The 26,781-nt window shown below is 35.7% G+C and overlaps 2 protein-coding genes and 1 pseudogene across 20 annotated transcripts in view; all 3 read right to left on the bottom strand.

Moving 5' to 3' along the window:
* Nucleotides 1–13,371, bottom strand: part of LOC120413041 (myophilin) — a 68,772-nt gene extending 55,401 nt beyond the window's left edge. Inside the window, exons 1-2 of the mRNA XM_039573731.2 lie at nt 13,219–13,371; nt 12,730–12,846 (exon numbers count right to left, since the gene is read on the bottom strand). Of these exons, the coding sequence (XP_039429665.1) occupies nt 12,730–12,783 (54 nt within the window). The 5' untranslated portion in view covers nt 12,784–12,846; nt 13,219–13,371. The remainder of the gene's footprint in view (nt 1–12,729; nt 12,847–13,218) is intronic.
* Nucleotides 13,372–17,623: 4,252 nt separating this feature from the next.
* On the bottom strand, nt 17,624–22,668 carry LOC120413031 (AN1-type zinc finger protein 2A-like; annotated as a pseudogene).
* A 1,179-nt stretch (nt 22,669–23,847) lies between these two features.
* LOC120413036 (inner centromere protein A) overlaps nt 23,848–26,781 on the bottom strand; it is a 146,631-nt gene continuing 143,697 nt past the window's right edge. For all 19 annotated transcript variants that reach the window (XM_039573714.2, XM_039573710.2, XM_039573709.2 and 16 more), the window contains one exon: nt 23,848–26,494. In XM_039573714.2, the coding sequence (XP_039429648.1) occupies nt 26,478–26,494 (17 nt within the window). In that variant the 3' untranslated portion in view covers nt 23,848–26,477. The remainder of the gene's footprint in view (nt 26,495–26,781) is intronic.

Raw genomic sequence — 26,781 nt, 5'->3', positions numbered from 1 at the left:
GAACATGATAAAAAAACGATAAAACGTGCTTTGATTCTGATAAAAGTTCAAACTGGATCTGAAAGGGTTCAAATCAGCGAAAGCCCGCGAAACCACCCCCCAGTTTGAGCAACGATCGCGCGTCCTCTCCTAGTAACCCACTGACGATAATGATGTAGAGCTCTTCGCACACACTTTGAACAACTTACATGGACAATAGCGTGGTTCACGTTTCTATGAAAAAGACAAAAGTTGTTATTTTGTCTTGCATCAACCGGAATTTCGTTTTTTTATGTCCCCAGAAGCACTCCTGAAAATTTGAGCCCATTTGGTAAGGTCTAGGAGCTCCAGTTTTAATTTGAATTTTATATGGGATTTTGATTTATTTTCCATGGGAAACTATCTTTTTTTACATTGTATTAGGATTTTTTTTTTTTTATAAATCGATGAAATGACTTGATTCTTATAGTAGGAGAAAGGTTTTGAACTGGGGAACAACTTTGTAGAACATACCAACATGCTAGGAAGTGACCCTTTAAAGATACAGATACTTTTAGATGGTGGCTGGCCCCTTCAAAAGCCACCATCTAAAAGCATCTGTATCTTTAAAGGGTCACTTCCTAGCATGTTGGTATGTTCTACAAAGTTGTTCCCCAGTTCAAAACCTATCTCCTACTATAAGAATCAAGTCGTTTCATCGATTTATAAAAAAAAATCCTAATACAATGTAAAAAAAGATAGTTTCCCATGGAAAATAAATCAAAATCCCATATAAATTTCAAATTAAAACTGGAGCTCCTAGACCTTACCAAATGGGCTCAAATTTTCAGGAGTGCTTCTGGGGACATAAAAGAACGAAATTCCGGTTGATGCAAGACAAAATAACAACTTTTGTCTTTTTCATAGAAACGTGAACCACGCTAATGGACAAACACACACACAGTCAAGTCTGACGGTCCGGCTTCCACAGCCGATGACATCATCGTCGTGCCCGGTGCCAGAGCTTCGGAGAACAACGCCGCAGTGCTTTCTCACCCCAGCCCAGACCGCAGACCTGGCCAAAAGGCCGCCTCATCATCTCGCACATAATCAAATGAATGAGAATGGTGGGACACGAACAGAGCCAAGCCGCAAAACGCTCTTTCGAGTGAGCAACTTGCGTGAGCGCAGGATAGGGTAACGGGAGAGGAACTTGGATTGGAGTGAGAAAGAGTGGAATGATCATAACAGAAATTGAGAATTATCGCGAGTGAGCAATCTTTTTCATAAATGAAATTTGTATTTTCTATCACAACATTAATTTTCTGGGTTTTAGTAGATTTGTTTATTTTTGAGGATTTTTACAGTAAAAAATAAAAAAAATTTAAAATTTATGGATATTTTTTTTCGCAGAGTCGAAGTTATCACCCTCAACCCTCTTGTATTCCTCGGAGAAATACCCGATAATGCAATATGGTGGAACGGAAAACAACTCAACAATCCTGGTTTGTTATGGGGAATTTAGGAGTGGTCCCCAACACAACTGTTGCTGCTGCTTCTTGGAGCCATAATGAGTGTTGGGTGTGTGCTGAGAGCGGGTGAAAAATTAGCTGGAATCCCCTTTGAAAGATAGACCAGCAAATGTCACGACAATATTGGACGTAGATAGTAAAACGAGCGTCCCAAAACTTGTCAAATGTGTAGAATGAAGTAAGCAAATACAAGCTCTATACCTCAAGGCGGAATGCCTTCCAGGAATAGATCAAAGTGAAGGTTACTAATAAAGTAATAATTATTGGGTTTTGTAACGGGAATCACGATTGCGACATTGGGAGGTTTTGTAAATTACAGATTTTGATTTACCAAGAAAATCAAAGTTTTTTGTATTTCTTATTGGTTTTTTTCGGGAATCCCCGGGACCCGAAATTAAAGGTTTTTTTTTTCAAAATTTTTGTGGCATCTTGCAAATGTTTGAACATTATATAATTTCGTTTCAATATTTATAAGTATCAAAATTCCTGGTAGTCTCGACCACATTTCTCTGGAATCTAGAGATTAGAAAATAGCCAATTGACCGGACATTTCCTCTCTCCATCCTCATCACTTGAACATCAATAATGTATGTTCAATTTTAAAATTCGACGCTTTCTGAATATTAAATATTTTATAGCAACTACTAACTGATACATTAATCTGAATCAAATTCTTCTCACTTAATAGTTTATTTTTAATAATTTTTCATAACCTTCTAATGATAACCAAACTCACGATTCTTAAACAAAAATAAAATTATGATTTTATTTGAAAACTTATTTGAGTAATTCTCTACCAACTCACACGAAATCGGGAAAAGTTGTCCCGACCTCTCTTCGATTTGCGTGAAACTTTGTCCTAAGGAGTATCGTTTGTCCCTGGTCACGAATCCGAGGTCCGTTTTTTGATATCTCGTGACGGAGGGGCGGTACGACCCCTTCCATTTTTGAGCATGCGAAAAAAGAGGTGTTTTTCAATAATTTGCAGCCTAAAACGGTGATGAGATAGAAATTAGACGCCCGATTTGATGGCGTACTCAGAATTCCGAAAAACGTATTTTTCATCGGAAAAAAACACTAAAAAAGTTTTATTAACTCTGCCATTTTCCGTTACTCGACTGTAAAAATTTTGGAACATGTCATTTTAAGGGAAATTTAATGTACTTTACGAATCTACATTGACCCAGAAGGGTAATTTTTTCATTAAGAACAAAAATTTTCATTTTAAATTTTCGTGTTTTTTAACTTTGCAGGGTTATTTTTTAGAGTGTAACAATGTTCTACAAAGTTGTAGAGCAGACAATTACAAAAATTTTGATTCATAAACATAAGTGGTTTGCTTATAAACATCACGAGTTATCGCGATGTCACGAAAAAAAAGTTTTGAAAAAGTTGGTCGTCGTTGATCATGGCCGTTCATGGCCACCCGACACGGACGACTAAACAAAGAAAAACGCAAAAATGTAACTTTTTCAAAACTTTTTTTCGTAAAATTGCGTAAACTCGTGATATTTATAAGCAACCCCTTATGTCTATAAATCAAAATTTTTGTAATTGTCTGCTCTACAACTTTGTAGAACATTGTTACACTCTTAAAAATAACCCTGCAAAGTTAAAAAAAAACACGAAATTTTAAAATGAAAAAATTTGTTCTAAATGAAAAAATGACCCTTCTGGGTCAATGTAGATTCGTAAAGTATATTAAATTTCCCTTAAAATAACTTGTTCCAAATTTATTTACAGTCAAGTAACGAAAAATGGCAGAGTTTTTGAAACTTTTTTAGTGTTTTTTTTTTCGATGAAAAATACGTTTTTTCGGAATTGTGAGTACGCCATCAAATCGGGTGTCTAATTTTACATAAAAGTCCCTTTGACACCAAAATTTTATCTCATCGACGTTTCAGGCTGCAAATTTTTGAAAAACACCTTTTTTCGCATGCTCAAAAATGGAAGGGGTCGTACCGCCCCTCCGTCACGAGATATAAAAAACGGACCTCGGATTCATGATCAGGGACAAACGTTACCCCTTAGGACAGAGTTTCACGCAAATCGAAGGGGGGTCGGGGCAACTGCTGTGTGAGTTGGTGGAGAATTACTCATTTATATAACTTTACTTTTAACAAATTTACAGCAAATTATTTTTTTGACTGAAATCCAAAATAAAATAAATTAGTTTATGATAAACCCTTAATATAATAACTCCAACTAAACACAGATTTGTTTTCAGAACTATTTTTGTAAACTTTTAGTGTTGTAAAATTAACCAACAAAGTAATGACAATAAAAACAACCCAACGTCAAATGTCTAGTGATAACACAAATCTTGAATCTGTTTGATAACAGCCCTAGGGCAGTGATAGCGAATCACACCCACTTGATCTTGTCTACCGTTTCGCAAGTGCATTGTTCATTGTGTAAGACCACAATAAAACATGCTATCACCAGCTTGGAATTTGTTTTCAGCTACTTTCTTAGAATTGAAGAAAAGGTTTATTGAATTGCTAAATTCAACCTTGTTTGATTTGCTTGCTTTTTTAAGTACAAAAAAAGTCTTATAAAAAAAAATTGGAAACCAATGGGTTCACCGGGCTTAAGCTGGACAACGCCATCGAAGCAAAAACTCAATTTTGAACTGCGTACCACCGGCTAAAGAAGCAGAAGAAGAAGAGAACCTCCAAGTATAAAAAGAAGGAATGCGTGTCCGCGCAGATAAAAAAAAAGAACCACACACTTTTAACATTGACCGGTCGGTGGACGTGGCCGGCCAAGACCGAGAGACCAAATTGATTGTGTCTTAGTGAGTAAAGAGGTACCCTTTGCGTTTGGTTTGGTTTGGCTTGCCGAAGCCTCACCTTAACCATTACCGGCCGCTGCGTCTTGGCGCAGTGTGTCACAAGGTAAATGGGAGAGAGACGATGACGATGACGACGAACGAACACGTTCTGAACATTGGATAATAAATAGGTAAGATTAGGGGAGGGATGGGTTTCGAGAGTCTCTGAAAATGATTTTTCTGTAAGAAATTTGCATATTAGAAGGAATTTGGTAAATGTTCTGACAAAATTACTTAATGTTAAAACATTTCATTGCAATGGGAAAGGGATTTGATTTTCAACTGTTTTATTCTTCATACCTAAGGCTACCAACTCTTGCTGAGCAAAAATCCGTACACTTTGCCGATATGCCATCATGGTATAAAAAAACTGTCAATGAATTATTAAGATAAATTAAATTTAATAAATTTGAGAATTAAAAATATAAAACTGTGTCGTTTTTACAGCTAACAAATTTCACAAAATGCTATCAGAGTGCTTATGACTTGCACGTTTAAAAGTATTTATAAAATAAACCGTGATTTGAATCAAATCATTATGTTCTTCATTTTTTTTCACGAACGCTTTTTCAAAGTTTTTTTTTTATTGAAAAGGTCCTATAACATGTGAAACACAACAGTTTATAGGACTCTAGATTTGTTAATTAAAATGTTCAAATGTTTTCACAAGTATTAGAAAGCCTTTGGAAATGGATAAATATATTTAGTAAGAAATTTCTAAAAGAACAATTCTAGAGTTTTTTTTTAAAGGTCCTATTAACATATGAAAGACAATAGTTCAAAAACTCTGGAATTATTGATAATCAAGTTTGAATTGGGGAAAACCCGGAAAACTCCCTTTTAAAATCAAACTCACAGAAAAATACAAATTTCTAGTTAACAAAAGCTTCGACCAAATCAAAAAAGCAATTCAATGATTAAAAAGTTGTTAAAATTCCGTACAAATCCGTATTATGCGTAAAATTCCCTACAAAAATTCCGGCCTGTTAAAAATCCGCGAAGAGGTTCGAAAATCCGTATGGTAAGGAAAAAATCCGTACAGTTGGTAGCCTTATTCATACCCAATAAATAGTATTGTTTTTTCATTAATACCAATCTATTTTTTTTTTCTTCCTTTTAGATCACATAAGTGATTAAAAAAAAAAAGAAAATAAACGCTTAATGTACACAGCAAATTTTCGGTTGCGATTTCAGTAAAATAATTAACTGAATGCGATTCAGTAATCATCACATTTACTGAAATTCGGTAATAAACAAAAACATTACTGAAAAATCAGTAACTGGCTATCTGTCAAGCTGAAACGTCACTTCTGACTTATTGTTTGGATGCTGCCTAGAGAAAATCCTCATTCAAATGTGTTTTTGTATTGTGATCTTTAGAAACAAAGGTAATAAAAATGTTAATAACAAATGCCTCGATGCTAACCACCTGTTTTTAAGGTTTGGACGATTGATGAAATAAATGAATGAATAACAGTATTTTAATGACAACCAAAATAAAATTTTTATAACTGAAAAACCAAAAATTGCTGAATCTTCAGCAAATGATCTGTCAAACTGCCACAAGAAAATTACTGAATTTTCAGCAAAATAATTTGACATTTCTTTTGCTGAAATTTCAGTTGTTTTGACAACCATTTTACTGAAATTTCAGTAAATCATCTGTCAAAGTGACAAATATCAGTTAACTGAGAATTCAGTAAAATCCAAATTACTGAATCGTTTACTGAAATTTCAGTAGATGAAAATTCAGTAAAACTTTACTGAATTTCAACAAAAAAATGGTGTGTACACACAAAAAAATATTTCCGAATGTTACATCATTTATGATGTAACACTTTTGCACGTCATTAAACATTCAAATTTAAATGCAATTTGATGTAAATTTGCAAATTATACGTAAAAACATGATTTTACGTGCAATTCAACCGTTTACGGCGAATCTCAAGTTTACATCAACTGAGTTTACATGTGATTCATTTTTTCCGTGTCGAGTAAATTCACATTTTTTTTCTGTGTAGAGTCTACCATAAACAGAATCACATTAAACATAGACCAAAATTTAGTTTTGTGTGTGTGTGTGTGTGTGGTCCAATCCAATACCCGCTAACCGGTAGCGAAATTATGGGAAAGTATAGTTTGTATCAGACTTTGTATATGCCGAATGCTGATACAACGTATCTCAGTCCCGGGTATTAGGTGGTGATAGCCCTCGCGCTGCTTCCAACGACCCATTTCAGAATGACAGAGCTCCTTGCGGTCCAATTCCGAGGTCGCTGGGCATTGTTCGGCCCCGCCTAAACATAGAAGCAAGCATCTGAAGGAAACTCAATCTATATTTAGACTTCCAATCCCCTCAGGCAAATCAGGGATCAGCGCGTATTTAATATGAGAAGATAACATGTTTCAACACTACGGATCAATTCACTGCTAGAGTGCAAACCTTCTGATGGCCGACTGCTTAGCGTCCCAGACCACCACCAATCCAAAGGTGTGAGTTCGAATCCCCCATCATATTCAAATTCCTGATTCCAAATTTCAAAGGTATCGACCGGGATTTGATCCCTGAACCTTCTGCTTGAGAGACAGAAGCCGTAACCATTAACCCACGGAGCCAGTTGAATGGGACGTGGTTCTCTGTATGGCTTTTTGCGAGATGAGAGCAGAGGACAACAATCATCTCAACGTTTCCACTTTACCCGGGCTAACGACCGGCAGTTCCAGTTCACGATGATTTCCCTTCATATGTTAAAAACCACTTATGATTTTGGCACATATTCCGTTTGTCAACGTTTCCTGTCATTACTGGCGGGAAAAATCTACGTGGAATCAGCTGTGCAGACCTCATGTGTGACAGGAATGCAGGTTTAGCGACTCCCACGTTCTCCAGGGTGCGGAGGAGGAGTCGTTCAAAAATTACATCCTTACTGAAATCCCGAAAATCTCTGGACGTAAAATTTGAATGGACCACCCTGCGGGGCAGAATGTGCCACCTTGAAAAACAAGCCATTTCGGCTAATACAACGTTGAAGGGTGATAAGAAATGACTTAAACAACCTTTTCAACATAGCTCCCATGACGTTTGATCACTTTTATAAAACTAGTCACAAACATTTTTAAAAATAATGTAAATATGTCCAAATAAGACACTTTTTTTCAAATAAGCATCCAAACGATTAAAAAATCAACTAATGTTGCAAAAATCAAAATCCAATTATTCGCTCTACTGCATTGCCTTGGCGTTCTCGATTGCGAGATTCCTGCTCGAAACTAGGTGTCCGAAGGCTTGATTGTTGAGGTAATTGCAAACCTTTTTTTACACCTAGGCTTCCATCCACAACGGGATTCGAACTGACGACCTTTGGATTGTGAGTCCAACTGCTTACCAGCGACTCCACCGAAACAGGACTCAGGGAGACGACTCCTACACCTGGGACTGAGTTAATATTCAAAATTTAGTTTTGAATATAAATTGTGTTTTTTTTTTATTTTATATTTATTCAGTTTTCTTTCCCATGTACATTCATTCAGTTAAAATATTATTGAGTGTCCAATCACAAACGATGACTTTTCACCTCAATTTTAAATACTAACAACTTTCATTTATTCATGAAATATTGTAGCTTTCGCTATTCAGTGATTTCAAATGTAGGAGGTCCTACATGTTCAAAAAGGAAAAGGGATACCTTAAAACTAACTTATAAACTATATAAAGAGCGGATCAATGCAGCTGAAGACTGCAATGATTTTTGTCGAAATGCATCAATTATCTTATTGGACATAACATCCAAAGTGTCAACTTCGGCTAATTGATGAAGTTCACTGGTGCTGAACCAGGGAGGAAGTTTCAGAATCATTTTCAGAATTTTGTTCTGAATCCTCTGAAGTTTTTTCTTCCTGGTTAAGCAACAGCTTGTCCAGATCGGCACAGCATAAAGCATGGCAGGTCTGAAAATTTGTTTATAAATTAACAGTTTATTCTTGAGACAAAGTCTAGAATTCCTGTTTATAAGTGGATACAAACATTTAATATATTTGTTACATTTAACCTGGATACTTTCAATGTGATCCTTGTAAGTAAGGTTTTTGTCAAAACCAAGTCCAAGATATTTCACTTGATCCTCCCACTTTAAATTTACCTCATTCATCTTTATAATGTGATGACTTTTTGGTTTAAGAAAATCAGCCCTTGGTTTGTGAGGGAAAATAATAAGTTGAGTTTTTGCAGCATTTGGAGTAATTTTCCATTCTTTCAAATAAGAATTGAAAATATCCAAGTTTTTTTGTAATCTTCTTGTGATGACACGAAGGCTTCTACCCTTGGCGGAGATGCTTGTATCATCAGCAAAAAGTGATTTCTGACATCGTGGGGGCAAATCAGGCAAGTCAGAAGTAAACATATTGTATAAAATTGGACCCAAAATGCTTCCTTGAGGGACGCCAGCACGTACAGGTAGTTGATCAGATTTGCTATTCTGATAACATTCCTGCAGAGTACGATCCATCAAATAATTAAATCGTGGTTTGGTAATTTTCCTGACACAACAGTTGTCAAAATGTTTATGAGTAGAGTTAGTGAAATTTCATGATTTCGCGGACAGCGTGAAATCCGTGAAATTTGGCTTTTTCCGTGAAATCCCGTGAAATTTTATGTCTGTGTGAAACTGTAACGATTTTACTCAAAATGATTTATCAAACTCAAATAAGAATAAAAATAATCTTTTGAAATACTGTAGAATTAAGCGAGTGAATACCCTTGTTTAATTACTAATATGGGTTAGTGATTTTTGACGATTTCGAGGACGGCGTGAATGTGAAATTTATCAATTTTCTCAATTCATTTTTTTTTTCTTCAAAATAGCTTGATATGAACCATTCGAAGAATTGTGCAATTTTTTTTTTGGAAATTAACCAAATTTAGTAATTTGTAATTTTTTGGAAATGATAGCCTGTTAGTATAACACATTGAATCAGATTAAGGAAGGACGTTGTGATGGTTACTTTAGGTTAGTTTAGTAATATTTCCATCCGCTGTAATTAAAATTTCACTGCTATTTTATTTGAAAAGTAAAGTTACTTAAGAAATTAAAAGAATCAAGCATTGTCTTATTCAAATTCAAATTAAGGACATTTTTTATCTATGAAATCAACTTTTAAAAATATTTCAGATTATTCTGAGTCCTGTTTAATTTTAACGATATTTGATTATTTTGGTGGATAATTCCCGTGAAAGTTTAAAAAATACTACTTTTTTTTTGTTTTAATTTTGAATTATTTTTTCAATTCAATTCGGTTTTATTGGTGAATAATCAGTTTACAATCACTTCTTTTGCAATTCATAACAGAATTTTGGAGTTCCTTTCAGCTGTGCGTTGCATCATAATCCATTTTGGAACAATTATTTCTATAACTAAAGCACTAACAAGAGCAAGAAAAATTTAAAAAATGCTAAAAATATCATTTTGAATAAAATTTTCGAATACAAATAATTTTTTTTTTGCATTTTTGCAGTTTCTGCGATTTAAACATAAGATTTTCAGAGTTATTTTAACATTTTTCACGTTCCGCGAAATTTGCGTGAAATTTGGTGTTTTGAAATTGAGGCCCCGTGAAATTTGCAATTTTCGAGCGTGAAAAATCACTAAGCCTATTTATGAGCCCTGTTACAATTATTGCAGCAGATTTTTTTTCAAGTAGATACAGTATTATTGTTCATTATTATTTTCATAATTGTTGGACCTGAAATAAATATTACACTTTTATGATCACTTTATTCGCAATTCAAAGGTTTTGAAAGAGAGATAACAGATAGGATCTTGGATATTCATTTCTAAACTTTCGTGAAAATTTTTATATCTAGCTATCTTTGTCATATGTTTTCCTCTACAACCAAACTTCTCTACTTAGCATCAAATTCAGGAAATGCTGGTCCCTGGTGTTACACCCTTAAAAAACTCTTTGAAAAATTGCAAATTAGGCTTGTAAAAATTGTATTTGAAATTTTTGTCCCTCAGCTCTGGTCGAGTGTGACGGAGAAGGGCACAAACATTAAAAAACTAAATTTTGAATTTTGTTAGTAATTTTTTTTAAATTTAGAAGCCAAAAGCATCACAAAATGCCTCATAGACTGCAGTTCTGTAACCGTCAGATTTTCAAGTTTTCTTAGAATCCATGAAATGTTTTTTATTATTTATCTATTTTTTCTTATTTTTATTTTTGTTAAAGTAAACACTTTAACACGTTAAAGTTAACACTCTGAACTGTGAAATTTGTAAAAAGATTTTAACCCCAAATTTGATTAAAAAAAACAAAAGGGAACGCTATTAGGTTTTACGCTGATTCGGTTTTTAGGTTAGAAATTTGACAGCTTGGCTGCACTGTTTACATTTTATGCACGTGTGTCTCAGTAAAAATGTGTGTGCGTGTGTGCTCGTGACGTCACGCTGTAAAACCTAATACATTCTGGGCACTATTTCCATTATTTACAATTTTTGATCTAATAGTGACTGACACCATCAAGTTTTTTGAATGACTATTTTCCATTTTTAACAATAATATTTTTGCTCTTGGATTTTTGAGGAAATTAAGAAGGGGGGGGGGAGACAAAAACTAATTCAAAAATTATTCAAAAAATGATTTAATCATTGAATTAATAGTAAACTAAAGGTGCATAATGAAGAAAAATTATTTGTGGAATCGAATAAGGCACAGACCTAAAGAATATCAGAAAATTAAAAAGTTAAACATGATGAATGAAAAAATCTGGAAAACGGAAAATTAAATGTGGATAAAACTAAAGTTGCGAAAAAAGACAAAACCTAAATATTTGATGAAGAAATGATTTTGAGTTGTTTTCTTTTAAGTCTTCAAAAGCAAATATTTACAAAAAAGACCATTCCTAAATATAACGAAAAAAAAATCGAGGGGAATAATTTAAGAAAGAAATTAAATGAATATCTTAGTTTTGATTACTCAGACAACTAATCCGACTCCTCGTCGATTTTTTTCCCAGATTTGTCACGATTTTTTGCACAGTTCACTTTAACAAATGTGATCATTTTTCGAAGAATTGGCGAAAAATCGCCGACAATTTATTAACTAAAACTTTTCCGCCAAAACGGATTGAAGCATGCATCATATTTGTTTTGTGAAGAAGTTTTTTTAGAAAATCGTCATATTTTCTTAGAAACTCCACAAGACCAAAATGGGCATTTGCTTGGTAGTTGGCAGGGATGGAATAATCGCAAAAAAATCATTTTCGCTTGCGAACTTTTTTCATCCGCGAAAGAGAGAGGAGGCAAATCACGCAAAAGAAAATCGCTGCCGAACCTCTCCAAGAAAATCAATCTACTGATGATTTTTTGTGAATTTCCTTGTCAGCACCACTTAAAAATATTTATTTCACTTTGTTTACACATATTGCCCATCTACAAAATGAGACAGGTCATTTTTCGACGTGTGACGTTACACTTGCAAGTGCAGTAGTGAAAAAGATGTTCCGCCGAATAATCATGATGATGATTTTTTTAGATTCCTTTTATCGATCTTTCGTGCGCGAGAGAGGAGAGCCATGCTCCCTACGGATTTTTTCTCTTGATGATCTCCCAATGATTTTCTTTTGATGATGATTATTCCATCGCTGGTAGTTGGTCTCAATAATTGATCAATATATTTAAAAAAATATGTTATTTTAGAAGATCAAAGTTCGAAATTTTAAAGATTTGGCGCAAATCACAGCTTTTGGATTGGTGGAAAATAATCTTTGTACAAGGATCACTCTTTTTGTTCTCAAAGAAACAAGATATAGGTTTTTTTTTGTATGTCTATTGAACTGTTGTTTTTTTTTTACTTTTAAAAACAATATTTTTAAACGAGCCCAAACATGTTAAAAATGATTATCAATGCAGAAAAATGCATTTCAGAGAGTTTTCAGTTTGTTAGTCTGCTATTTCTTTGAAATTTTTAAGTTTAAAAAACAATGTTTTTGCCCCCTGATTTTTCGAACCAAGTTTGGCGAAATAAATTTAAAAAAATATTTGCAATGGTCTCAAACACAGAATTTAGAATTTCAACATAGCTAATTTCCATCTAAATAAATCATTTAAGATTGTTAAAGGATCATAAAAATCTACTTCTTGTGCTTTTTCAGCACAATTGGTAACATATTGCCGACCTCAATTCATCTACCGGAAAATCCCCAACATTCTCCGAAACACATTCGTCGGCGAAAAAAAAAACACATCATTCTGATATCGGGCACTATCAGCAAACAGCACCCGCGCTACTAACTAATAGTCCTATCAACGTAGTAGCTCCAACTACCAATACCACAACGGCAAAGAGGTAACAACAGCCCTTATCTCAGTTTAAACCGTATACGGGAGGGAGGAGGGGTTTGAAACTCACCTTTCTCTGGGCTTCGGCGGCAAATCCGGATTTCGGGGCACGGTTGGTCGACATGATTGAAGTTGGGTTTGTGTTGTTGTTTAAACTTAGTGGAAAGTGGGATTTAAGACAGAAGCACTTTAAACCGGAAGAGAAATTAAAAAAAACGTTTACGGTTAAAGCATTACAAGGATTAAGAGTCACTTCTAGTCCTTTTCCCTTCAACCCTTCAGCGCAGAGTACACACGAGATGACAGATCAAGGCAAACAGAACAAGGTAACAAAACAAGATTAATTACTGTGGAGAAGAGAGATGGAAAACATGTAACAAGAAAGTAATCTCCTTATTGCTCCTGGATCTGTCCTCTCTGTATCACTGTGAAGGAATGTTGGTCAAGGATTGATCGTTATTTTTCTTCAAGAAATCGCGGCACACTTCGAACACTTTGAATCCGAGCAACTAATATCACAAAACTGCACAAGAAAGACTAGCAACCAAAGAGAACTTACACTTTTACGTCTTTACGCGAGCACGGCACTTGAAGAACTAAACTGAACTGGAGCTGGAGCTGGAAATCAAGAGAGCCGGGCATGAGTTTTTAAAATAGAAGAAAAAGTTCACGAAGATGGAAGCTTTGATACAGTGCCATCTGATGGAAAACATTGACAAAAGTTGAATTTACCAATACGTAAAAACGCACTAATACACTCTCGTTTGGGTTTGGTGGTGTGCGTGGAAAGCTTGAAATGTAAAGAGCTTGGAGCTGCCGCCATCTGTGTAGTTGGATTGTAAATTTCATGAAATATTTCTTCAATGCTCAGTTTGAAAGTAGGGGTTCTCAAATTTTCCAGAATAATAGGTAATTATTTTGCAAACTTTTGACGTTCAATAACATTTTAGGGTAATTCCATGCCAACTCACACGAAATCGGAATGACATGTTTCAAGAGTTTTTAACGTTGAGTAACGAAAAATAGCAGAGGTTTTAAAACTACTGAATTTGCTAGCAAAATGAGCACTTCCCTAACACCGACGGGAAGATCAAGTAGAATGCATACAATTTGTCACCGAAAAAGCGCTCCGCTAACACGAATTAAAACCTCTAGTATCTGGAATGCATAAAAATCGAAGAAAATGTTGCATTAATGAATTTCTAGTACCTCTCGGTAATGGGGTATCAAACGAAGTAAAATTTAGTATGGTTTTTCATTTTACCACAGTTTTTTTTTAATTTAAAAAAAATCAAAAATTCCCGCATTTTTTTTAAATACTCTTATTTTCAAAATATGCATTATGAGTATCAAACGAAGCGAAATGCTGCATGCTTATCATTTTATTAGAGTTTTTTTAAATACTAAAATTTCCACAAATTATCGTATTGTTTCGAAATTACTCAAATTTTCAAAATATGCAACATGGGTATCAAATGAAGTAAAATTTTGTATGTTTTTTCACGTTTTTTTTAATGCTCATTTTTTTATAATTTGCAATATGGGCATCATACGAAGCAAAATTTTGCATGCTTTTCACTCTACTACAGTTTTTTTTGAAAATTTCACAAATTACCTATTTTTTCGAAAATACTCAAAATTTCAAAATATGCAATAGTTGATACCCCTAGCAACGAAGCAAAATTTTGTATGCTTTTATCAAAGTGTTTTTTTTTTAAATACTATATTTTTTTGGGGTCGATTCCCGCCTTCTATCGGATGGGAAAGGAAAACGTCGGTCCATTTGAGTAAAAGAGGTTTTGGGCGACTCACCACACAAAACTTTCGGACACCTAGAAATGAGCAGAAACTTGCAACAGAGACCATTCGAGTATAACTTTAAAGAATAATATTCTTACCAAAAACTGAACATGCCAAAAGATGCTAACAATGTTTATCTTTTTGGCCAATTTAACAAAAACTGCTCAAATTTATTTTAACTGTAAAAAAAATCGTTTGTGTTTCGGGCCTGTGCTGAAAAATCTGTATTTGTGGCAAGCCTGCCCGGGGGTCGTTAAAGTGGATTGCTTTGTTTTTTGTATTTTTTGCCTTTCTTACTAAAGAAAGGTATAGGGTTTGCTTTTGGCTCCGACGCCAATTCAAGCTTCGTTCCCAAATCATTTCTCGAGAAATATTCATTCGAAAAATCTGCAAAAAATCATGGACGATCGATTTTCGACGCCCGATCGATTGACAATGACAGAATTGGTCTACCTCCAATATCCGAATTTTGGCGCTTGATTTACTGTAGAGCACGCGTGACGTCCGTGTGTGGTAAAAAAGTGCTCAATTTTGTGGTAGGGGGTTTCTCAGAGCCCACATTATGGATTTGAGCTCTCTTGGGCGCATTTGAAAGGGGATGTGCTGAACCTGAACCAGTTCCATACCAAATTTGAATTTATCCATTTTTTATGGGGACTCGGAGTGTGTTTTCACCAAATCAGGCGGTTTTCAAATGAAAATTCGGTCGAAAATTGAAGTATTGAAATCGTTTATTTGTCCAAAAAATTGCATTTTCCCAGCCCTACATCCTCCCAAATTTTCATCCATGTCGGTAATGTGGTTCTTGATTTACAGCTTGTGGACTAATTCACTGTGAGGGGGAAAAACCCCTAAAAAAGGTAAAAACCAATTTTCACCAAATGCCAAAACTATTCCTCTGGCATTTTATCTAATTTTTTTTCTCCACATCATAATCTAGACCATACTCGATGTTCTGAAACAAATTTGACCTCATTCGGATTTACCGTTCAGATTTTAGAAAATTTCCATTTTTGCCTTTCTTACTAAAGAAAGGTATAGGGTTTGCTTTTGGTTCCGACGCCAATTCAAGCTTCGTTCCCAAATCATTTCTCGAGAAATATTCATTCGAAAAATCTGCAAAAAATCATGGACGATCGAGTTGTCAAGTTGAGCTTCACATGCAGACGCGAGCAATGCTGGCGCGTGATGCTGGCGCGTATAGAGTTTTGATACTAGATTACCCCCTTTTAGTGCAAGTTGCTTTATCGATTGCTCGTTCATCACACATCGCCTATCATTATTTTCTATGCTAAGCTTCAGTGAACGCAAACTTGACGCAAGCAGCTATCTGTTCTGAAGCCTCATGCTCATTCTTTTGCCTTTCTTTTTGGGTAATTCTCCGCCAACTCACACAGCAGTTGCCCCGACCCCTCTTCGATTTGCGTGAAACTTTGTCCTAAGGGGTAACTTTTGTCCCTGATCACGAATCCGAGGTCCGTTTTTTGATATCTCGTGACGGAGGGGCGGTACGACCCCTTCCATTTTTGAACATGTGAAAAAAGAGGTGTTTTTCAATAATTTGCAGCCTGAAACGGTGATGAGATAGAAATTTGGTGTCAAAGGGACTTTTGTGTAAAATTAGACGCCCAATTTGATAGCGTACTCAAAATTCCGAAAAAACGTTTTTTTCATCGAAAAAAACACTAAAAAAGTTTTAAAAATTCTCCCATTTTCCGTTACTCGACTGTAAAAATTTTTGGAACATGTCATTTTATGGGAAATTTAATGTACTTTTTGAATCTTCATTGTCCCAGAAGGGTCATTATTTTGTTTAGAACAAAATTTTTCATTTTAAAATTTCGTGTTTTTTCTAACTTTGCCGGGTTATTTTTTAGAGTGTAACAATGTTCCACAAAGTTGTAGAGCAGACAATTACAAAAATTTTAATATATAGACATAAGGGGTTTGCTTATAAACATCACGAGTTATCGCGATTTTACGAAAAAAAGTTTTGAAAAAGTTGGTCGTCATCGATCATGGCCATTCATGGTCACCCGCGACAGACACGGACGACGAAACAAAGAGAAACGCGAAAAGTATCTTTTTCAAACCTTTTTTTCTTAAAATCGCGATAACTCGTGATGTTTATAAGCAAACCCCTTATGTCTATATATTAAAATTTTTGTAATTGTCTGCTCTACAACTTTGTAGAATATTGTTACACTCTAAAAAATAACCCTGCAAAGTTAGAAAAAACACGAAATTTTAAAATGAAAATTTTTGTTCTAAATGAAAAAATGACCCTTCTGGGACAATGTAGATTCGAAAAGTACATTAAATTTCCCATAAAATGCCATGTTCCAAAATTTTTTACAGTCGAGTAACGGAAAATGGGAGAATTTTTAAAACTTTTTTAGTGTTTTTTTCGATGAAAAATACGTTTTTTCGGAATTCTGAGTACGCCATCAAATCGGGCGTCTAATTATACATAAAAGTCCCTTTGACACCAAATTTCTATCTCATCACCGTTTCAGGCTGCAAATAGTTGAAAAACACCTCTTTTTTCGCATGTTCAAAAATGGAAGGGGTCGTACCGCCCCTCCGTCACGAGATATCAAAAAACGGACCTCGGTTTCGTGATCAGGGACAAAAGTTACCCCTTAGGACAAAGTTTCACGCAAATCGAAGAGGGGTCGGGGCAACTTTTCCCGATTTCGTGTGAGTTGGTAGAGAATTACCCTTTTTGTTTTGCTCAATCTCTGATCGAACTCTGAGCGAACGAATTTCTGGGAAACGTCTAAGCTTCCCATGTGCCAGTGACAACGCACATCGCGGGTTTGGTTTTCTAGCTTCGGTACTAGCCTTTTTGTGTATTAGTATTTTTGTTCATCGTACCAGCGCACCAAGGTGGTTTATTCGGTACGTTTGCGTTTGTCGTAGTGAAGTCCCACCGAGCGCTCAGTCGTTGTATGCTTCCCAATCCCAAAAACGCCTAAATGCTTGCTTATTGAAAGCTCACAATTTTGCCTAACGCCTAAATGACAGTTTAGTGAATTACAGTAGGCGTTTCAAAGCTTTCAAGAACATTTATGCGGCTTTACCGTTACATCGTTGTTTACAACACGGCAAATTCTCGGGTGTTGAAACACTTTCTGCCAGTCACGAGGGGAACGACACAGCGAAATATCCTGGATTTTGGTTCAATTTCCAGCATTTTCTTCAATCCGATTGAATCTGACTCAGCGTGTGAAATCCAACTAATCCGAGCAAATCCGATTTCAGCTAAGCAAATCCGACTTCAGCGAGCCGAAATCTCGACGAAATCGATCGGCAACCTGTCAAACGTTATGTCAGAAATGACACTTATGAAATTTTGTTTAGATTTTTTGCTAGCAAAGCACTCTCCGGTGTGGTCACGTATTGAAACGAGGAAACAGGTTCCCGAAAAGCTTTAATGGTGCGCATAATACTTACAGAGACGAGGGGGTCTTAGAGCCTGAACATGCAGGTGCGAAAGTGGCCGTGAAGGCTGACCCCGGAGCAGGGAATAGGAACAGGTGACCGAGACATCGGAAAAGGGGAAACTGGCGCGAGGAACCATCAAGCGGAGAAGAGTTCGGAGTGAAAGGGTGAATTGAGGTGGCCGGGTCAATCGGACGAAATCAAAAACACAAGGACGTGGTTTACTAAAGTTCTAGAGTTCTATCTTGCAAGTAGTGAAACACGATCCGGACAACGGTAGTCATTCCAGTGTCCGTACAGCACACTTGCGGCAAACTCACCATGAACATTTTAAGACCGTTGGTAAACCTTCCTATTGTCCTGGTCATCCGGGTTATGAGCCATCCTGAAGAGGTCATATTTAGAGAAAACATTTCACTTCAACTGGCTGATTAGGGCTGATTATTTCGTCTATCCAACTTTTGACTTGCTTTATTTCTTTTTTTATAAATTATCTTAATTTAAAATTTCACCATATTGACAAAACGCATTATCTTTTTTCGAGGTTATGTACAGTAAAAATCCAGTATAACGGTCCAGCGGATTCTTGCTTTTGTGCACCTCTTTCAGATTGGTCATCACCAAGCTCTTTTACCTCTGAAAGCCACCGGAATCGTCATGGTCGCGTTCAGTTCAGGTAGCAGCGTTTCGATTGGTGCGATGCTCGTCTTGAGAAAGTTGGAAGTAGATAAATGCCGGTTCTTTCAGTGTCTGTTAATGCGGAGTGACACGTAACCTCTCAGAAACGTCTAGTTAGGCGGCGTTGAGGGCACCGATAATCGACAACCAAACAACCATTGCCACGAGGCGCCCTCGTCCGGACCTCTTCCTCTTCCTGCATTGAAAGCGTCAGTGCCCTCGTCAGCGCCTCTTCCTCCTACATGGTTCCCTAGATGGTCGCAACGGTATTTCCCGCACCGGAACGGATGCTTGGCGCTGTTGTCGCTGCATGACGGCTTGGACGGTTTCCCTGCAGATGGGTGCGATGGCCGGGGTTCGACTGCTGTTTGCGGCTGTTCCGGGGCAGTTGTGATCGCTTGTGTGGCGGTGTTTGAGACAAAAGTTTGCCCGGCACACCGTGCACAAAACTGGAATCAGCTCCTTTTTTTCGCAATTTCGCAACGTGCACCGGTTGGTGTAGATTTTATTCTTCTCCGAGCGGCAAAACTAATCGATGTGGGCGCCCAAGGTTACGTCCGGTGAAACGTCTTGCGACGTGGGAACCGGCTCGCTACACCGCGGACAGACCGGCACCTGAACGTCCTTGCGGCTGGCCGACAGGCAGGAATGCGTTTGGTAGCTGGAGTGCTCCGAGCTGTAATAAAGAGTGAGAGTTTAAATTTTACGTGGAAGAAGCTATTATAATAAACACAGTATTTAGTTAAATGAGTTTTAACATCTCTACTTGTCTGGGACCCCTTCCCCCCATTCGTTCACAACAAAGCAACCTTGGACTTACCAGAAAATTTCTCTCTTTTCGCGCCGATAACCGACAACCAAACTTCAGCGCCTTCCAGGAAGATCATGATTCTTTGCTTGATACTGCTGTTGCAGATTTACAATTGAATTTCAACTCTGAGAGTGTCTCAATTCCGCCGTATTTGGCTCCGGAGGATTCTGTTGGACGGAGCAATCCGACGGTAGCGGATTATGCTCTAGTATCTGGCCAAAGGACAACACACACGTTTTCTCCAAAAAAATCAGATTTTCGCTTTGACGTTTATTTTGTTTTGATATAAATCTGTCACTTTGCGAACACACTAAAATGAAATCAATCAAAAATCGATTAAACACTGCAAATTCTGATGAAATCCGATAAAATCTTGGAAATCCGATTAAATGGATTAAATCGATGAAATCTAACGAAACGAATGAAATCGACGAAAATGATAAAAAGTAAACAAAATCCGACGTAATTAAACCGCAATGGATCACTGTCGTTCCCCTCGGCCAGTCATTTTGTAACCACTTTAACGCATTGGAGCAAGACGGAATTATTTTGTTTTCTCGTTAATTTTAAATATTTTGAAAAGTGCAAAAAAACACTCAGAGAATACGAACAATTTAGCGATATGCAGAAAACATTACGAACATCGCAAATTGTGAGCTAATTCTCTGCCTCAAAAATAATTTGTTCTGATTTTAAAAATCGAAAATGCTTGTGTGCGAGCACAGCTTACAACCGGCCATGGCAAATGGGGCAAAAACCAGCGCTTTATAAGTTATGTGAAAAAATAAGGTTGAGTTTAGAATTGTATTATGAATGGACCATTCATTCTTTATTTTGCTATTTCTTTGAAAAAAAAAATCAACTGCCGTTAACTTCCTTTTGTAAGAAAGGCTCTATCTCACCCCAGGTGGGATTAAATCGGGTTTTTTACTAATTACCGTATTTTTTTTGGAAAATACTAAAATTTTCTAATTAATTTTGTATGTTTCTTCACTTTATTTAAGCTTATTTTTGGAACATATACCGTTTTTTACAAAATGCCTTATTTTTTTCGAAAATACTTTTTTTTTAAATTTGCAATTGGATTTCTGAAATTATTGTGGGACCATCCACAAACCACGTGGACACTTTATTGGAAATCTCACTTCACTTTTTTATATCTTCATTGAATATTTTGATATTTTGAGTATTTGCGAAAAAATACGGTATTCTGTGAACAATTTTGAGTACATATTTTTACTTTGAAACTTACTACATTTTCAAAAACAATGAAAATTTAATGTGATATGGTTGAATTAATCGATTTTAGAAAGATTCAAAAAATAAGTTATCGTCCGTTATCGACGATAAGATTATCGCCGATTTAATTATTAAATTAAGATAACGATAACCATTATCGTTATCGTCAGACGATAATATTATCGACGTTAATTTTAGCGATTAACAAACTTTTTTATTACGTTTAAATTTACGTCCTCTTGAAATTTAACTTGGTACTAAATGGGTCCTAAAATTTGCGATACTATTGTTCACAACGATAAAGCTTATTTTTCTGATTATAATGACCCTTTGTACGACCCTTTGTAAGCTGGATTTATAAATCAATTTCAAAAAAAATTAACTTCGCGGCCCTTCTTCGCAATTCGCAATTTTCAGTGTAAGAACGGGCCTTGACCGATCTTATGCACTAGGTTCCCGACGAACACGCACTGCCCTTACACCTACATCTCACCCTTGCTCTGAGTCAGTACGAGCAGCACGCTAGAACACGCTTTGAGTGTTCGTGCCAGGCATGCACACCTTCTTTTCCGGTTACGCATTTTAACTCGGCCGGGGGTGGTACATTAAGTAGGGTTTGATGTAAGTATAAGCGCCTAACCATTTATAGTGTGCCTATCAACTTTCATTAAAGCAAAAACTGTTTTATTTTTAGTTTGAATTCAAAAACTTATTGTTATTTACTGTGTATTGTTTTCTCCTGAAATCTTCCCTATTGTTGAGTCTGTTTATCTGTTGCTATTTCTTTTGTCGCGGTGTTTTGTTACAATTTTTGGTTCTAAGCATGTTATAAAAGTTTACCAATAGTAATATTTGTGTTAATCCTTTAACCATTCCATAAATTGAGTAAGGGCTCAAACCTCACTTGTTTGAAAAAAAGGGTGAAGATTGCAAACAATAGACAGTAAAAGAGAATTTATTTTATAAAAATCAAGTACATATCAATAGTAAGAGAATGATGAGCGTATTTTGAAGAATAAAAATGAGATGCTAGATGTATTAAATGTAAAATTAGACAATAGTTAATTAATAGAGATACAAAACAAGCTTAGATTATAGTAATGATAATTTATAGGACAGATAAAGAATTATTCGAATAAATAAATTCGCAATAAAATAAAAAAAAAGATAAGGCGAATGATAAATAGACTTGATATTACTAGTACATTAAGGAAAAGTATATTTTTAAGGAAAAAAAAACAAAACAAAGTTTGTTACAGCAGTATCAATTGATAGAAGAGAGTGGAAAAGCTTTGAGAGATAAGAGAATCAAAAGTTAGTAAAATTAAAATCAAATGTTGGATATTAAATAGAAGAATCAGTGTACAATTGGGAATCAGAAGAGCAAAATAAAAATAGGAGATAGGTGGTAGCTGAGAATGAAGAGAAGAGAAACCCCGTTGTGCGATGTTTTAGGTACATCCACAGCAGTTGACTCAACATACTGCGAATCAAAACAATACCGTCTACAATCACAAATTACTTCCCTTTCCCACATTGTTGCGCCCCTTTCTTTTTGCCGTCTCGACTCTGACCCGCGGTGGTCAAAGGTTTACGATCCGTTTCCACAGGCCACCAGCTAGGTCATCATGAAAACCAAGCCAACGTGGAGGTAAGAAAATAGGACACTCGCAAGGAACCAGAGCTATACTGTTCTGATCAAGATAATTCGGATGATCTAACAGAACTACGGATGTAGTTAGTTACGCTCCTTCCAGGATGTTCCTTACGTGGACGTCAACCGAAGAGCACGCAACAAGGTCAGTGCCATAGAGGTTTCTACGTGCGCATGTATTGCGTGTACGTACACAAAAAAGATTGAGGTTAAATTTTGTCCGGCCAGCAAAATCAGATGGTGCGCTAGTGTGTGCTAGTGTGCGTACGCGAAACGTCATAAAGCTCTATTGCATGCTCTTAGGTATCAATCCTTGGCCTGCAACTTCGCGGCCCTTCTTGACAGAAAAGGTCCTACTTGACAGCTGGTTCGAAGCGGACCATAGTTGATCCATCGAAAAAATGTTGTCTTGTCAATTATTTTTTTACAATAAAATGAAAACAAAAATGTGAACAGAAATGGTTTATAATCGTGTTGTTTACCGTTGACATTAAAATTGACATAGGACTTTAGGACCCTATTATAATAGTGACAAGTCAATATACCATAAACCGGGGTGACTTTGATAGGATTTCAATTTGTTTTAAGAATATTTTCCAACAGGTAAGATTTTTCTCAAGATTATTATTTTTAAAACATGTACTGGGGTAGGCCACACAAAGTTCATGCACTATTTTGGAAAAAAAGTTTTTTTCAATAGTGTTTAGAAAAATAGTTACGTTAAAAATTCTTAGTTTTAATTCCGGGGTGACTTCGATAGCCATAGTTTTTCTTGTTAAAGTCATATTTAAGATGTTCAAACTTTATTTGTACGTTAAATGTACCATCACTAAAGTAGCTGATATAGTTTGTAAGAAATAAAATCAATGTTTATGTTAAGTCAACTAAGTTTATAAGCTTTTTGACAAAATACATATAAATTTTAGGTAAAATTGTTAAAAAGTCGAAATTTCGCCTGAAATTTGTTAAAACTAGTCTTGTTAATATAATTATCGATTTATATTGCATTTTATACTGAATTCGAAGCAAGAATCACAAGTTTTCACATTTTACATGAAATTTGTTCAACTGAAATTGCCTATAAATTTGGAGATTTTTTTTAATTGTGTTTCAAAAACACATATTATTTATTATTTACAAACTTATTTAACCTTCTCCTAGTGGAAAATTGTCCAAAGAATCCGAAAATGCATTCCGTTTTACGATTAAAAATCATGCTCATTGAGAAAATCATGACACTTTGAGAACTTTCAAATAATGACTTCCATCAACATTTTCTTAGCTATAGTTAACTAACTTTATAATCCTTTCAAAAATTTATGAAAAGTTCTTCTTGAGGTACTTCGAACACTTCTCTACCACGGTCAGTATGTTTCTGAACCATTCCTTACGTATTTTAATTGTACTCTTCATTTTACGGGAAAATCGCAAACCTATCAAAGTCACCCCGGCTATCAAAGTCACCCCGTTTTACGGTATTAAAACTTTGTAAATTACTTATTTTTATCGCGATGTGATATTTTTTTTTTGAATTTCGGATGCACTAAAACAACAACAAAAAGTTTCGTTTAAATATTTTTATTGATTTTATATATTTTATATATAAAGCATTTATTACAAGCATTAATAGAGTTATTAATCTTCTTTTCTGTTCACTTTATCATCTTTGTTTTCTTCTCAGCTTTCATTACTTCATACCTACTATCATCTACACAGATGCGTCATCATCATCTTCATCATTATCATTCCAGTCTACATACTTATCGTCATCATCCTGCCATTCTTTCACTGTCTTCTAGTATTGTTTGTTTTGTTTTTTCTTCTTCTTTAAATATGTGTTTGTTTTCCATTCTCATCTCAACATTTCAATCCCTTCCTTATCATTGCCTTCGAACCATTTTTTTTCTCTCTTTCGATTGCATCGAATATTTTTTGTTTGTTACGTATTCCACAAGCTCAAATTATTGTTGGCCGATTGCGATCTCTGTATTTGTGTGACTTTTGCTTTAGACAACCTGTTTTTACTTTAGCTTTTTAATTCGCGATCAAAATGTGTATTTTTGTGTGGAGTAAATACTGGATTTGACAAATCGATTTAATTTTTTTTTCTTTGAGTTGCAAATGCGTTCTACTACCGTAACAAGTTTCATGAGCAAAAAAAACGTAAACGAAAAACAATCTAGTACAGTGCGCGCGCACGCGAACCTTGCACGCAAGTTTGCATCCAACAAGAAGGAAGGAATCGAAAGGAAATGTTTATTTTTTTTTGTTTTTGCTTTTGTTTGAGAGAAAACAAAACGAAAATCGTACGCAAGAAAAAAAAGTTGATATAATTTAAGATTAATAGTAGGTTTGCCTTTTTTGATGCACTTTTCTCTCTTTTCTTTTTTTTATTAGCAAAAAGGGATATTTGATTTCTCTTGAATTTTAATGACTCTTTTAAATCGTGATTTTTCATCTTCTCGCTTGCTTACCTCTTCGTGTCAAAGTGTTTTCAGTGTTCGTGTGTTAGTGTGTTTGTGTATAGATTTATCATTAAATTACACCTATTTAATGGTTCATTTTTGCGTCAGCAATTTTTTTCTCAGTGTTTATTTTATACATAATTTAACAGATTAGAATACTAGGTTTTTTTTCTCTTCAATTTAAACAATTCTATTACTTTCGCATTTTAACGTCCCAGCGACACAATGCACTGCGCCGAGGGGAAAGTTTGAAACAAGTCAAACTAAACTGAATTCTGACTGATTTCAGTATTTTTTATTTTTATTTTTTTTCGATTACCTCAAGACTAAAACAAAGCCAGAAGTAATAAGGGCGCGGTTGCACAATTGGTAGTAATTTAATGGTTATAATAATAGTCAATCAATTGGATAGTTGTGTTTGTGTGTGTGTTTTTGTTTTTAAATGTATCAACATTGAATATATAATGATATATTTTGCTTTAATTTCAATAGTTTCCTTTTTAGTCAGTGTTTGCCGCTTGCTAAGCAGTAGTCAATATTCTGGAATCTAGTACAACACTGCGCAAATCTGGTTGAATTTTGACAGGCTTGAAAAGAAAAGACTTTTTCTGCTTAGTGGCTATTGATTTTTGATTACATTACGCGAAACAGAGTTTCCGCAGCTAGCACGCTGTCCATTCATCCTCAAAACATCTGTTAATAAATAGCACCTGCCGCAAGAGAAGATTGAGCCGCGCTGGCGGAGACCACCAACGGCGCCGGCCTAGCCAGTGTGAAGATCTCTCAATTTTAAATACTTTTTTTGGAAATCAAACCAATTTTTCGGTAAATTTTGTAATTGACACAAACCAAGACGTTATAAAATCACAAAAATAAATTGTTTTTACATAATTTTCACAAACAATTAGCTGCTACACTTAGAATCGCTCGCACGGAAAATATTTTCTAAAAAAAATAATCGCCCTCCCCACAAGCCCGGCTCAACGCCCTTCTCTCGCCCACCTTACCCCGGGAGTTTTTTGATTCACCCCCAGCTCCAAACCATCACTCTTTGAATAAAAACTAGCTACTTTTGAACAGCACAGATCATCGTTACTCACCTTCAGGTTGCGCCCTCTGTTTCCGGTTTTCCATCTGCTTTTTGCGTGTAAGTGTGAGTGTGTTTGTGTGTTCTAGTACTTCCTTCTAGTTTTTTTTGTTATAATATTTTTATATATAATATATATGCAAATAGTCGAATCAACTCGCGCGCGCTTTCTTCGTTCACTCCTGCCAATCATGCCTAACCTCATGCTCCTGAAACAACTCACTATATTAGTTTCCCTCTAGTTAGTATCTGTGTGTTTTTTTTCTGTTTTGTGTTTTTATATGCTTTTCATCTTTTTCATCATCATCATAATTTTCTGCTGCTGCTGGTGAAACTGTGTCTATTTGTCTGTGAACGCACGCGCGAATAAGCACAAAATCGGCGCGAGAATCAATTAATCGTAGTAGTTTAATTATTAAGGGGTAGTATCACTAGCGTGTGTGTGTTTTTATGTTTATGTGTGGTGCAGTACTAGAGCAACTTTTTTGTTCTCCCTTTTCTCGCTCGCATTTCACGACGGGGGGTTTCTTTTCGCCCCGCGAGAGCCGTGGGCGAGATGACTCTCCTCCACACCTTGTCTGGTTGGTGTGAGTGCGTGTGGTGCTGCCTCTGCCTAGCATATTTTGTTTTGTTTATTCGTTCACAAGAGCGACAAGTCTGGAATGGATGTGATGAAAAAGAGGATTAGGATGGTTTTAAAGACACGGAAACGAAAGATGAAAGAAAAAACACTCCACGATAAAATATAACACCAAAAATAGAGAACACACGCTGAAAATGTACCGCATTGTACCATTTGAAGAGATTTGTGATAGCATTTGAAAGAGAATGAAGGGACCCAACAAATAGTGAACACGTGTATGTACAGAAGTGTAGAAAACGAGAAACAATCATGAACCATTAAAACAAAGTACTAAACAAGTCAATCTAGTTCTTCACATCAA

The sequence above is a fragment of the Culex pipiens genome, chromosome 3 (assembly GCF_016801865.2).
Source record: "Culex pipiens pallens isolate TS chromosome 3, TS_CPP_V2, whole genome shotgun sequence".
Classification (NCBI taxonomy): Eukaryota; Metazoa; Arthropoda; class Insecta; order Diptera; family Culicidae; genus Culex; species Culex pipiens.
Note: the sequence above shows the minus strand (reverse complement) of the source record. Positions and strands in the feature narration are given on the sequence as shown.